The sequence below is a fragment of the Centruroides sculpturatus genome, unplaced genomic scaffold (assembly GCF_000671375.1).
Source record: "Centruroides sculpturatus isolate CEXI.00-Female unplaced genomic scaffold, Cexi_2.0 scaffold646, whole genome shotgun sequence".
Lineage (NCBI taxonomy): Eukaryota > Metazoa > Arthropoda > Arachnida > Scorpiones > Buthidae > Centruroides > Centruroides sculpturatus.
In genome coordinates this window covers 306,109-318,401 of record NW_019384827.1, presented here as the reverse complement: position 1 = coordinate 318,401, position 12,293 = coordinate 306,109, and the positions used below count along the sequence as shown (strand labels likewise).

General features: G+C 33.8%; 1 protein-coding gene across 1 annotated transcript in view; it reads right to left on the bottom strand.

Annotated features, from left to right (window-relative positions):
* Positions 1–9,974: 9,974 nt before the first annotated feature.
* Positions 9,975–12,293, bottom strand: part of LOC111630034 (protein CLEC16A homolog) — a 75,812-nt gene continuing 73,493 nt past the window's right edge. Inside the window, exons 28-29 of the mRNA XM_023374036.1 lie at positions 10,441–10,954; positions 9,975–10,227 (exon numbers count right to left, since the gene is read on the bottom strand). Of these exons, the coding sequence (XP_023229804.1) occupies positions 10,187–10,227; positions 10,441–10,954 (555 nt within the window). The 3' untranslated portion in view covers positions 9,975–10,186. The remainder of the gene's footprint in view (positions 10,228–10,440; positions 10,955–12,293) is intronic.

The window sequence follows — 12,293 nt, the reverse complement described above, 5'->3', positions numbered from 1 at the left end:
TCTCGTTCCGAAATCCATCAGATCGGAGCCTTTTCATAGAAATAATTACAAATTCCCAACACGAAATTTGGGTGGAGGAGAAAGAAATATTCTCCACGCCAATGTTATTTAATGTAGAAGATTCTTTACGCACGTAAAATCCGTTAATCGATGTTTTAAACTTGGATAAATTCTAAAAAAAATAATTCCTTTTCTAAGAATACCGCCATCTTTAAACTTCAAATTCTCCACTGTACTTCGAATTTCGCTCGATCAGAGCGTTGCAAAGTACTTTCGTGAGGGGATGGTCCCTTCTAGAGTCCAAAATTATAAAAAAAATCCACGAGAAACTATGGTGAGACCGCGAGGTTCTTTAGAGTCGAAACTCGAAAGGCCCCATTTTAAAACGCGTTGCAATACATTTTTATAAGGTGCCGCGTTGTAAAAAATCGTTTTTAAGAATATCGCATAGTATTCGACGAGGAAATGGCGTAAAATTCGTCACCCGACACACCAAATTCGAAAGCAACCGTCTTTTCTAAGAATAGGATTGCTTCATCCGATAGCGATATTACAATGAGGCAACGGACTCTAAAGATTCTATTGTTTGGAGTCCCTCGTTGTTTAGAAAAAAAAAAGACAATACCGTGGCCGTAATTTGATGACGTAACGGAAGATTTTTCTTTTTTAGAGTCCGGCCGGGTGGTCCAAATTTGTTTGCGAATAAATTTACTGGGAATGCAAAAATTCGAAATTTTTCAAACGTTTCTAAGAAATGAGTGTTTAAGCAAAAATGCGACATTTTTCCGTGTTTATTGTGTTTCTAAATCGTTCTTTGAAGTATGATATAAACATTTCGACTTCAAAGAAAGATTCGAAAGTCAAATTGCTTGTTTCGCATTTCGGATCCTTCTTTGAACTTTCGAATTTTCTAATCCAAACACTTGGCATTAAAAAATAAAAAAAATACACATTCCTTTAACCACACGCGGAAAGGAACTTCCGCTTCATCGCTACCCTTTCCCCAGAGTCTAGCGAGCGATTTTTCAAAATCGCTCGCTAGACTCTGGATTCCAGCGATTTTTTGGAAGAGTAAATTAATACGGAAGGTCAAAGTATAAACTTTTGTCTTCCCGTATTCGTTTACGCTTCTAAAAATCGCTACTCTTACGAGATTTTACGGTTGTTTATCGTTAATTTTAGTCAATAATTTAAATAATTATTGGCTAAAATCACTAAAATTTTATTCATTACATTTCTAATCGTAATTAGAGATTAGATTAAAAATTAAAAAAAACAGGTTGCATAAATGTAGAAAGGTCAAAAACTTGCGAATTTATCGCTTCCGAATTCGAAACTGGAAAATTAAAAACGTCATTCTGGGAATTTCACGATGATTATCAGATTTTCGATTGTTTTAATCGGACGATCCCCCTCTTTAGAATCGAGATAATCGATTCCGAGTAATGCTCGGAAGTTACGTCACTTCCGCTCTTTTCCGTGGATAATCGAAAAAAAAAAAAAAAAAAACAATTTGCGTTGGAGAAAGTGACGTTTACGCGCCTCAAAGGTGACATTAAAGGTGACATTTTTGGACACGATTCGCCTAAAGTTTTGCCTAGTGTCGAGATAAAACTCGCGCTTTAGATACGGCGATTCGTCTTTCTAACCTTGACTGGAGCTATCTGATCTCCCGGTATCGGAAATTTAATATGGAGAATTTTCGAGGTTTGCACTTTCGGGGGAAGAAAGAACCCCCCAAAAATTTATAAAATACACCAAAAAATGGAAGAAGAAAGCGAATTTCTTCCCGGATCCGTTCTTTTTCCCACCATCCAGAAAAAAAGGGCGATAAAAATTTAATGGGCGCGTAGAAATTCGTGTCTGGCGGAAGGACCGAATGGATGGAGAAATTAATTAATTAATCGCGTAAAATTGTTTATAAATAATTTATCATCGAAGTGCAACCGAAGTCGATGACGTACGATAGATAAGTACAAGGCCATTCACGCGAGTTTTTCTCCCCCCATTTAAATGTATATCCCTTTGTTTATTGTACGAGTCTCCGCATTCTAAAAACGCTCCCGTCTCTAGTGTTAAAGAATAAAGGACGACCCTCCGGCATTTGTTTTTGCCTGGCATCATTATTACAAAAAATCGAATATATATATATAGGCTATAGGCCTATATTTTTAATTATTCCAAAAAATAATCAAGTATTTAAATATCTTTAACGAAAAAAAACCTCTTTAATTATGTATTTTTTGCGTGTTTTTTTGGATTTAATAATAGCAATTATTGTGGACGTTTTCAAAAATTAAAAAATAAAAATAATAATAATAATAATTCTGGAGGATTTTTCTCTTGGCAATTTGTGTTTATCGATAATTCGGATTAAAAAAGAAAATAGTTTTGTAATTATTTATCAGTTACGAAACGTAACGTCGCTTCGAAATTGTTACACCTTTCCTCTAGTCTCGGTAACCTCGTGTCTACGAAATAATAGGGATTTAGGGAGGAGAACGTGAGGGGGGGGGGGCGGAAGCTCTTTCCACTGGTGTATCGGGGTGAAAACGTGCCCGGCTGCTGGATACGTAGAGGGGGTAGACGAGTATTTACACGTGTAACAACTGGCCGACCCCTTTTTGGAAAAGGAAAATTCTCGCGAATCGATTTCAATTTCCTCCTTTTTTTCCAATTTATATCGCCGCCGTTTCCCGTTCGTTTTTAACGTTAACGCTTTCTCAATATTTGTGTGTGGAAGTAACAATCGCGCGACCTCCTTCCCGTCGTCCCCCTCCGAAAAAAGTCTGTATTTTAACGTTCTCCCCCCCATCCTTCGTGACGTCGAATTTTTCTTCTCTCTCTCTCGATTGCAAAAATGTGACGAAGTTTAAATAAACGGATCAACGATACGAGTCACGTGACGGGCAGATTTCTTAGAAAGGCTTATTACGACACTAAGCTTATTTAACCTTGCAAGAATTGCATTTAACAAGATTTCACTGATGTGTATTGTTCGTATTCTCGGTATGCTACAAAGAAAAACATTATTAAAACTATAAATTCGATCGCCTATCTAAGCGTCACCAAGCGGATTTTTTTTTAAAATTCGTGACGGATTGTGACATCACGAAATGTTACGGAGCGTATAAATTTCGTCACGACAGGAGGGGGGAAAGCTTCTTTTTTAAAAACTTCTTTAACTTTCGATTTATTATTATTATTATTATTTCTTCACGTGTGACGTAAATAAAACAATATCTCCCATCGTTACGGGCGGTTGTAGTAACGTAAATATAAATAAACCATCCCCGAAATAACTTTTTAAAAATAATAATGGCGAATTTCGAGAAAAATGTTTTTATTGTATTTTTCGGTATTTTGAAAAAGAAATAATCGTCACGCTTTGAAAAGTAATTACGATCATTACGCGCCTTAACTAGCGCTTAGAAAAAAATGCAAACGTCACGCACGAGGTGTTTTCGTAAACAAAATGCGACCTCACGCGTGGGAAAACGAATCCTCGTTTAAGTAAAGGGAGGGAAACAAACCGAGTTAAGTAAGTGACGCGTTGAATTACGTCACGGGAAAGTTCGCGAGCGCCGTCCGAACTTCCGTCGTCCGACGTCGTGACCGGATGGACGATTCGAGAGGGGTTAACGTCCCCTCGTAACACATGGACGACCTCGTCCGGGCCATTGTCCTCCCCAGCATCCATTTTCTTTCGTCACAATTAAATTAAAGAGCGCCGAAATTTCGATTCCTTCGTCCGATGGACGAGCGAAATCGGAAAATATGCGAGTGGGGTCAAAGGTGGAGCGCAAACCAGCTGACGAGAAGGCGATTAGAAGCCTTCCTTAATCCGCAGATTAATCACTAAATTATCTTCATTCTAAGATCGGCGCCATCATCAAATTTCCTTATCCTCTTCAGTCTAGAGTCAGCGTAATCGCCCTAATCCTTAATCGGTTCGTTCATTAAAGTATCTTTTAGTCTACGGTCCACAGAATGAAGGACGATTTAATGCACGTGACACCCCGGCGGCCGTGACACCATCCGAGAATGCGGGTCACCACTCTCCGGGGATCGCGAGCCACGGTTTGGGGAAACCCGGCACTCAATCACCCGTCGTAGAAAGTATATTCGACCCGAACGATAGTAGAAGGGGGGGAATGAGCGGGGAAGAGCTCCAATTAAATTCCGAAAAAGTCGTAACGTAACACTAGAAGAATTTCGTAACGGAAGTTACGAAAGATCGCTCTGTTAAAACTATTCCCGGGATGTTTTAAATAAGGTCGAAACACTTGGCTTCCAACTTATTTAAAAATCGTCACTTCCGGAAACGAGAGTATACAGATTTATTCCCAAATTCTTCTTTAAATCAAGAAAATTCGGCGGAAAAAAAAAAATGAAAATGGCGCCTCACCGAACTAATTTCGAGTGCATTTTCGGTATACGGAAAAGACGAGAGGAGAGGATAAAAATTAAAGAAAAAATCGATTTAAATCGAAAGCGGAAAATGATAAGACGGAGTTTCCTAGAAAATTGAATACACGTCCTTTAATAAAGTCGATGAGAAGGGATGGTTGACCGATTCTAAGTAAGTGCATCGATACCGTTTGTGTTACGTCAGGTGTTTCCAACGGACGGGAAGTTACCATTATTATTATTATATTCATGAGCAATAAATATGAAAATTATGCAAATGGCAGCGTAACGACGTCGATACAGCGATAAATATCTGAGAAAAATTCGCCATTCGAGTAATTACGGTGGAAGAAACGACCCATTTCTGTAAACTTCCATATTTAACGCCTCGACCCATTTTTTATTTTCGGACGAATTCTCCGTTCTCCGACCGCCACCAAACGGACAACGCGCAAACTAATCGGTTCGACGACTGCCGATGACGTCATTTCACGCCAGAATTTAAAAAAAAAATTTTTATTTTTAAAGCTTAAAAATTTATTTGGAGAACAAACAAACCGGTTTTTAAATGTTTACAAAAATTTTTCGAATTTCTTAATAAACAATGAGGTGTATTTTATGTAGGAAAATTCGAATTCTTGGGCTATAATTAGGCTAATACTTATTTAATCGAATTATGTAATTTGGTCTTTATTAAAACCCAAACGACCGATTACGTTATTACGTATAGCCTAATTATAGCCCAAAAGTAATATTAATAGAGCTTAAAGGAAGAATAGATTATGGTTTTTTTTATATTATTAAAAAATTTCATAAAAATTAGTGAATCACGTTACATTTCTAGAATTGTTTCCGACACACAAGCTAATTTTATTTTGTTTATTCGAACACAGGAAATGTTTATGATTGAAATTTTCAGAAAAATATATTTGGTTCCGACATCAATCGAATAAAATAATAATAAAAAAACAAGCCAACAAACAATTCGCGAAATTAAATCAGAAAATTTAATTTATTCACCGGAAAATTTCTTCAAAAATGAAACTTAAAAAAAAAAAAAAACGGAAATCGAAACCGAAACAAACTGATATGACGTCATGGGCAAAATTAGATTTACGCGATGATTAACGTAAGAGGAAAATATTTAAATAAATTCTTTTTATTATTATTTATTTAATTATAATGATTCATTTTCCTTTCGCCATTTTGATTCGTCGGGAAACGTCTTACCACCGAATAAATTAAATTTCGTTTTTGCCCCCTCTACCGGAGATGCTTAAATCCGTGACGTCATTACCCGATGCAAACGTGACGTCGAAACTTAAGTAATCAGCTGCTTTTAGTGACGTAACCAGGATCCGCTTAGAACTTAGTCATTAGAAGCTATAAATGGCGACTTTCATTACTAAAATTATTCAGTTTGAATATTTTAAGAAACCGAATCGTTATCATCGATATTTTAATAGATTTAATGGGAGATATTTAAGATTTTTTTGGGCTCCACCCTGTAAGATGTCAAAGAATTTCCCATCGAGTTATAAATGTAAAAAGTTTCCGTGAAACAATCCCTTATCTGCTTGTGACAAATCGTTTTACAACGCCCATCGCACCACTTACGTCACTTCCTTTCGTTTTTTCCACCCCCCGCCGATCAATTACGAATTTCGCGTATTTACTAATAATAACAATAAAAAAAAATCTAGTTACTCGGCGGCCATTTAAAAATAAAAGTGACAAAAGTCGATAAATATTTCAAGAAGGTGATTAATTATTTAAATTTTAAAGGAAAAATAACTTTCCTGTGTGTTGTGTTGTGTGTGTATTGTGTTGCGCGTGTTTTTTTTTAAACGAGACAAAAGGGGGGTTTTCTTAGAAGATGGCGCGCGTCAAGGAGTTGATTGCGTGACATCACACACCGGCATTTTTTTTTCCTGGTGTTGTTTTGGAAAGTGTCCACGTCCCTCGAACGATTCGAATCACGGACCGAAGTATTTTGTCAAAATCTATGTTTGGACCACGAACAGAGACGTTCCTGGTTCGTGCGTCTATGTTTAAGTTATCCGAGTTATATTTATCCTTCAAGTGGGTACATTTTGTTAGTGTCGAGTGCTATTTGTACCGAGAATCGTCTAAATAGGTTGACTTAAAAAAAAAAAAGAAATAAAAATAAAATAAAAAAAACACAGTTATTTACATCCTGTAACTCCTTTTCTAGCAAACAATAATGAGAATTTCTTTTCCTATTTAAATAAATAAAACTTGACACTAAATTCGAACGTACCGTTTCTGGATAATTTCTAGTTTTTCCGGAAACGTAAACGTAGTAGTGTGAGAGTTTAAAAAAATCAAAGGGTAAGTTTCTTTCGATTTATAACAATACGTTTAACAGTAAGGGGGGGATTTCTTCCGCCCGATAAAACGTCTAAAACAGTAGATATAACACTACGTTTAAGAAAGAGGAGGCATTCTTCGGTATAACGATACGTCTATAAAAGCAAAAGACGTAAGAACCGATTTAAAAGGACACGAAAGTATTTTATTCTACGTAATATAAACGTAAAAAAACAAAGGTTAAGCTTCCAAGACGGTTCTCGAAAGCGTAGTAAGTGTTCTTTTAAAAGATAATGTCGTTAAAGGCGAATCTTTTGAATTGGCTGACGTCAATTTAGAAACGACACTCGCCGATTCCGAAAATATTCTCATAAAACATCGAGAATTCGAAGAAGCGACACTTTTCTAACACGTGCAAATTGAGAGGCAGAAGACGGAGTATTTCCTCTCATTTAATTTATCCGAATAAATATTTATCCGGCGGAACAAAAGGATATTTATCTTGGAATAATCTAGTTTTAGGAAAACGTCAAAACTCGAATGTTTTTCGATGAAGCAGATCAAATGGTTTCTAGGACGTCCTCCGTCGACTGACTGACCCAATTATAAGGAACAGAATGAAATGTTTCCTTAAAATTTCTTAGAAGTGGTCGAAGTTGAACCTGCAAGAGTACATTCCACGTTCGAAAGAGAACACGGAGTTAAAAAAAATTCCTTTCGAATTAACACAGAATTGAAAGTGTAGTTTCTTTGTTTTTTAAAAGATATTCTGTATTTTCATTGGTAAAAAGTAGTTTTTTTTAAAAACTTCTTATATTTTTATATTATAAAACGGCAAAAAGCTCAATTTTGAGGGTAAGGATGGGTTTTATAAAAATTGTAAATGCCGATAACGAGTAAAATCGTTATTACTGGAGATATACGCGACTCCCATTATCTTCCCCACTCCCTCCACCTTTAACCACCAAAATTTAATAGCATCGATCCCCATAATAAACAAATCTCCTTGCAAAATTTCAGCAATATTCGACAAAAAGAACAAGAGTTATTAAGCTTTATAGTGAGCAAACAAAATCGTGCCCCACACAAACACCCATAGATACAGGGGGAAAAAAACCCCAAATTTTTCTGCATTTCTCGACATTTCAAGGTCCACCGAGACCCAAAATGTGGGATCATTTTTTGACCCATGAGCATACTTTCCCTCTGTTATATATAACAGTCGAAAAAGTAAAAAAAAAAAAAAATTAGAATGGAGTTCGAAGAAAAGCCATTTTTCCTTCGTCGTGTGTATTTTCTCTTGGCATCTTTAATCTAATTTAAGCTTGACCGTTTCGCTCTAACCATAAGAGAATTTCTTAGAAAGTTTTTGTAAACATGTTTTGGTATGTTCGATTTTTTAATTGATTTCTCGCAACACCATTACATAATAATATTTTGATATCGAGTGCCCCCCGTCCGTTTCTGGGAATTCCTCGTATGACAATTTCTACCTTGTTTATTAACTAAAAACGGCATATTGATTATATAGGAAATGGGCCGAGCAATAAATATATGCTCAGTAGTATCAATACATAGTGTTATGTAACGTGCGTGTCTGTTTGTACAAACTGCGCTTATAATTTACATAGAAATGTGCCCATCCCAGACGTTTGTTTACGTTAAATTTTGATGGATTCTGGTGGTAAATACTTAATTTCGCTCGTTATAATAAGGGGGAATAGGAGTTAGAGGCCAACTTAAATTTTCTCGAATTTATTCTTGGAGTGTTTCTCAAAAATGCCGACGTCTGTATTATTCTCTGGCCTTCGAGTAGATAAAAATCTTAAAAAATAATTCTAAGAATGGTAAAGGATCGTGTGTCGACCAATTAGTAGTAGTAATTAAGGTACACCCACGTCGAAATACGGTCATTAACATCCTTATCAAAACATTTTGTTTCTGCATCATACAGCATTTCGTTAATGAATGGAGCTGACGTATTAATATATCATTAAAAGAAATAATAGCCATTGATTTCCAGAATGATTCTAAGCTAATGTTTTTCTTCTTTTTTTGCTTTTTATATGGAAATGCTGGAGATTGTTTCCATCGATAAGGAAATAAATTAAGTTTATTTAATTTAATTTAATTTAGAGAGAAAATTATGACTCCAGATGAACATCTTTGATAAAAATTTCTCGTTTGTTCCTGTAACGAGTCAATGTTGGATGATGATGAATGAATCTTTCTTCAATTTTGACGAAGATATCACCGACTTGGATAGCATCTTTTTAATTAAATAACTATGCTAAATTTGGAAACTTTCTATTTAAATTAGCGATAAATAACTTCTCGTTAACTGGATGAACTTGTGTTATCAGCTAAAGATTTATATAATGCGATATTAATAAAAAGTATTCCTATTTTTAATGATGCACCTAACAACTTGAAGTTTCTTCTTTGAGAAACTTGAATAATTATATGAAGAGTTGGCTTATTGATAAATTTAAAATGTAATTTTATCATAATAATGAGGAAAGTGTTTATTTTTTCTCCCCCTATATTTTTATTTTTGTATTTTCAAGTTGTCATAAAAATTTTCATATTGTTTTCAATGACTTGAACATCCTCTCCGCATCAAACTGATACACAAATCAGTTTTATGTTTATGTTAATAACCATATAAAATAGTTCTAAGGGATAAACAGGAAAAAATAATAAATAGAAGGATTATTCTATGATGATGATGGAAAAAGTACGCAGAGAGGATTGCTGAATACATATAAAGCAGATCAGTGACATTTGTAAACAAAAAGGAAAATGAAACAGCGATGAAAGGAATGCTGTGCACAAAGATAAGAGAAAACGAGGAGGCCGATCTAATAAAATTTGGTAAATGCAAATAGAAATATCAGATTGCTAGATACGGGGATGCGGAAATATCATTAGATCGTAACTTATGCGGAAATAACTGAAGAATAAGAAAATTACTACGGCAACACATTATGCTGATGTAGTGCAAAGTCGCATCATCCGAATGCTTGAAAGGATACGACGTCCAAAACATAACTAACATTTCTCGGATTATTCGACAAAACATTTAAATATAGAATTTAGAGACAGAGATTTAATTGGAGTGAAACAAAATTTTGTGCGTTTATAAATTTAAAATCTTAAATATTATTCATCAATAACTTGGGTTTTTGAAGCAAGAATGTTTTTCAAAATGGGAAACACATTTATCTATATTCTTTATAATCAAACTATAATAAATTTATTATTAATTTTTTTTTTAAATCTATACTTACATACAAAGTGCAAAATTCCTTAAAATCTCACTTTACTTTTTGAATGTAGAATCAATATTACTAAAAGCAATAATGATATAAACTTTACTGGGGATAATTTCACTTGCAATTTCTCCAAATTATTGGAATGACAGAGAAAAAGTACAAGTTTCACTTCAAACATTTTGTACATTTGTTTTTTTATGGTATTTCTTATCTAAAAAAAATATTTGTATTTTCCATTATTTTATAATTTTATATTATTTTTTAGATATGAAATCTTTTTAATTAACACAAATAATGCAATGAGAACATTTTATAAATTAAATATAAAAATAGAGAAATTAACAAATTAAAAGAGTAATTAACTTTTTTTTTAACTAATATAATTTTAAGGAGATTTTAAATTATTATACAGTTTGTATGGCACCTTTATGTTTGGTCTTTGAAGAAGATTTCTTAGTTTTTGTAGGTGAACCGCTAGTTTTTTGATTCGAAATCTCTTGCGTTCTGAGGTTGGCCACCCGTCTTTGTGCTTCGAACGAAGAGCCCGCTTCCGCCGCCGTCTCTTCCACCGTCGAACAGAAAACGTCATTCTCCTCAGAATCGTTGGCCGCGTGTTCTCTCTCCTCGTTCGACGACGATTCGGTGGCACAACAGGGTTTCGTACACACGCTCGGAGGACTTTCCAGATTTTCGTCCAGGGAGAGTTCGGTCTCCGCCGGAGGCAGCGGGATCGAAGTTCCGAGCACGATTCCGGCGGACCCTGGGGGCAGTCTCGAAGTCTGTGTCTGACCGGTACTTCTGGTTACGGGATATGTACACTTGTCGGAAAAATGACTCGAATCATCCAAGGCACTAATGGCTAAACCATCTTTTGAGTTAACAATAACTGGATTTCCCGGAGAATGATGAGAAGTATCTGTTGGCACATTAATCCTAGCCTATAAAATAATTCCATTTTTTAGTAATTTCAAATAAATTAAATACAATTAGATATGCTTTATTTTAATGAAGAGATTATATCAGACTTTATAAACTGAAATAAAACAAATTAAAATACAGAAGTCATTAATTTTTATTCAAATTTTAATAAAGTTTTCAAACATTTTAATAACTAAGTGTAATTAAAATTAAATTTATCTGCTTTAATTATTTGTTGTATTAGAATGAAGCCGATGCCGAACTGACAATTTCAAAACAGAATTGTTAAGATAAAACTGATTTCAATATTGTCATTATTTCCTGATTTAAATTATTAATATTCCCCCCCCTTTGATTTTCTAAGTATCCAGAATACTAGAAAATTTCTAATTTAAAAAAATGTAGTAAAATTCCATCTACAAAAGAACAGAATAAAATAACAAAATAATTACTGTTATAATTAGCTTGTTACAGAACTTTTCTTATAGTTAGAATTATTAAATAAGTAGCACACAGTAAGTAAATTTAGCTTTACTACATTTTCTAATAAAAGTAATTTTTCTGTTTGATATAAATTATATTATTCTAACAAAGTGCTTTATCTTCATTTAAGTAAATAAAACTGTAAAGTATTTTAGAAGATTACATAAGAACTTAAAATGTCTTGTGAAAATACATAACAGTCAAAGTGCGCTTTAAAGAAGACAATTTGAGAAGTAGATATTTAAGATATAAAACTGTCAATGTTTGCATTCTCAATCAATAAGAATTTAGATCATATCTGATAGCGAACAATCTTCGATAAGAAATCATCAATTTGTGGGTTACTTTTTGAATCGTGCTGTATTACTCAATTTATTGTCAGTTACAAATATATCAAAAATGATTAATTACTGTTAGATATTAACAAATACAATTTATTCTATGGATGTTATATATTTCATATGTATATTTAACTAAGTTACTAATTATCAGAGATAATAGTTAATGTAATGTACTAAACATTTTTGATTTCTTCAAATACTTTTTGTATAATTTTATTAAGGCAAGAAGTGAGCATTCTTTTATTCTATTAATGTAAGCATTTGATCTGCATTTGATCTGTAGTTTTACACTTGACAAGATATTATACAAATAAGCAAACAGTATATAAATTTATTATATAAATATATTTTTGAATATGAATAAAGATTCCCAGAAGAGATAAAATGAAACTCATTTTGATTTATTTAACTTGGCAGCAAGCACATTGTATATCCTATTAGAAAGAGGTACACGGGGGCGTGTTATATCTCAGTGCCTTAATTTTTAATAAAACAAGCTAAAATATTCAAAATATGATTCTTATTTCTTATTTAG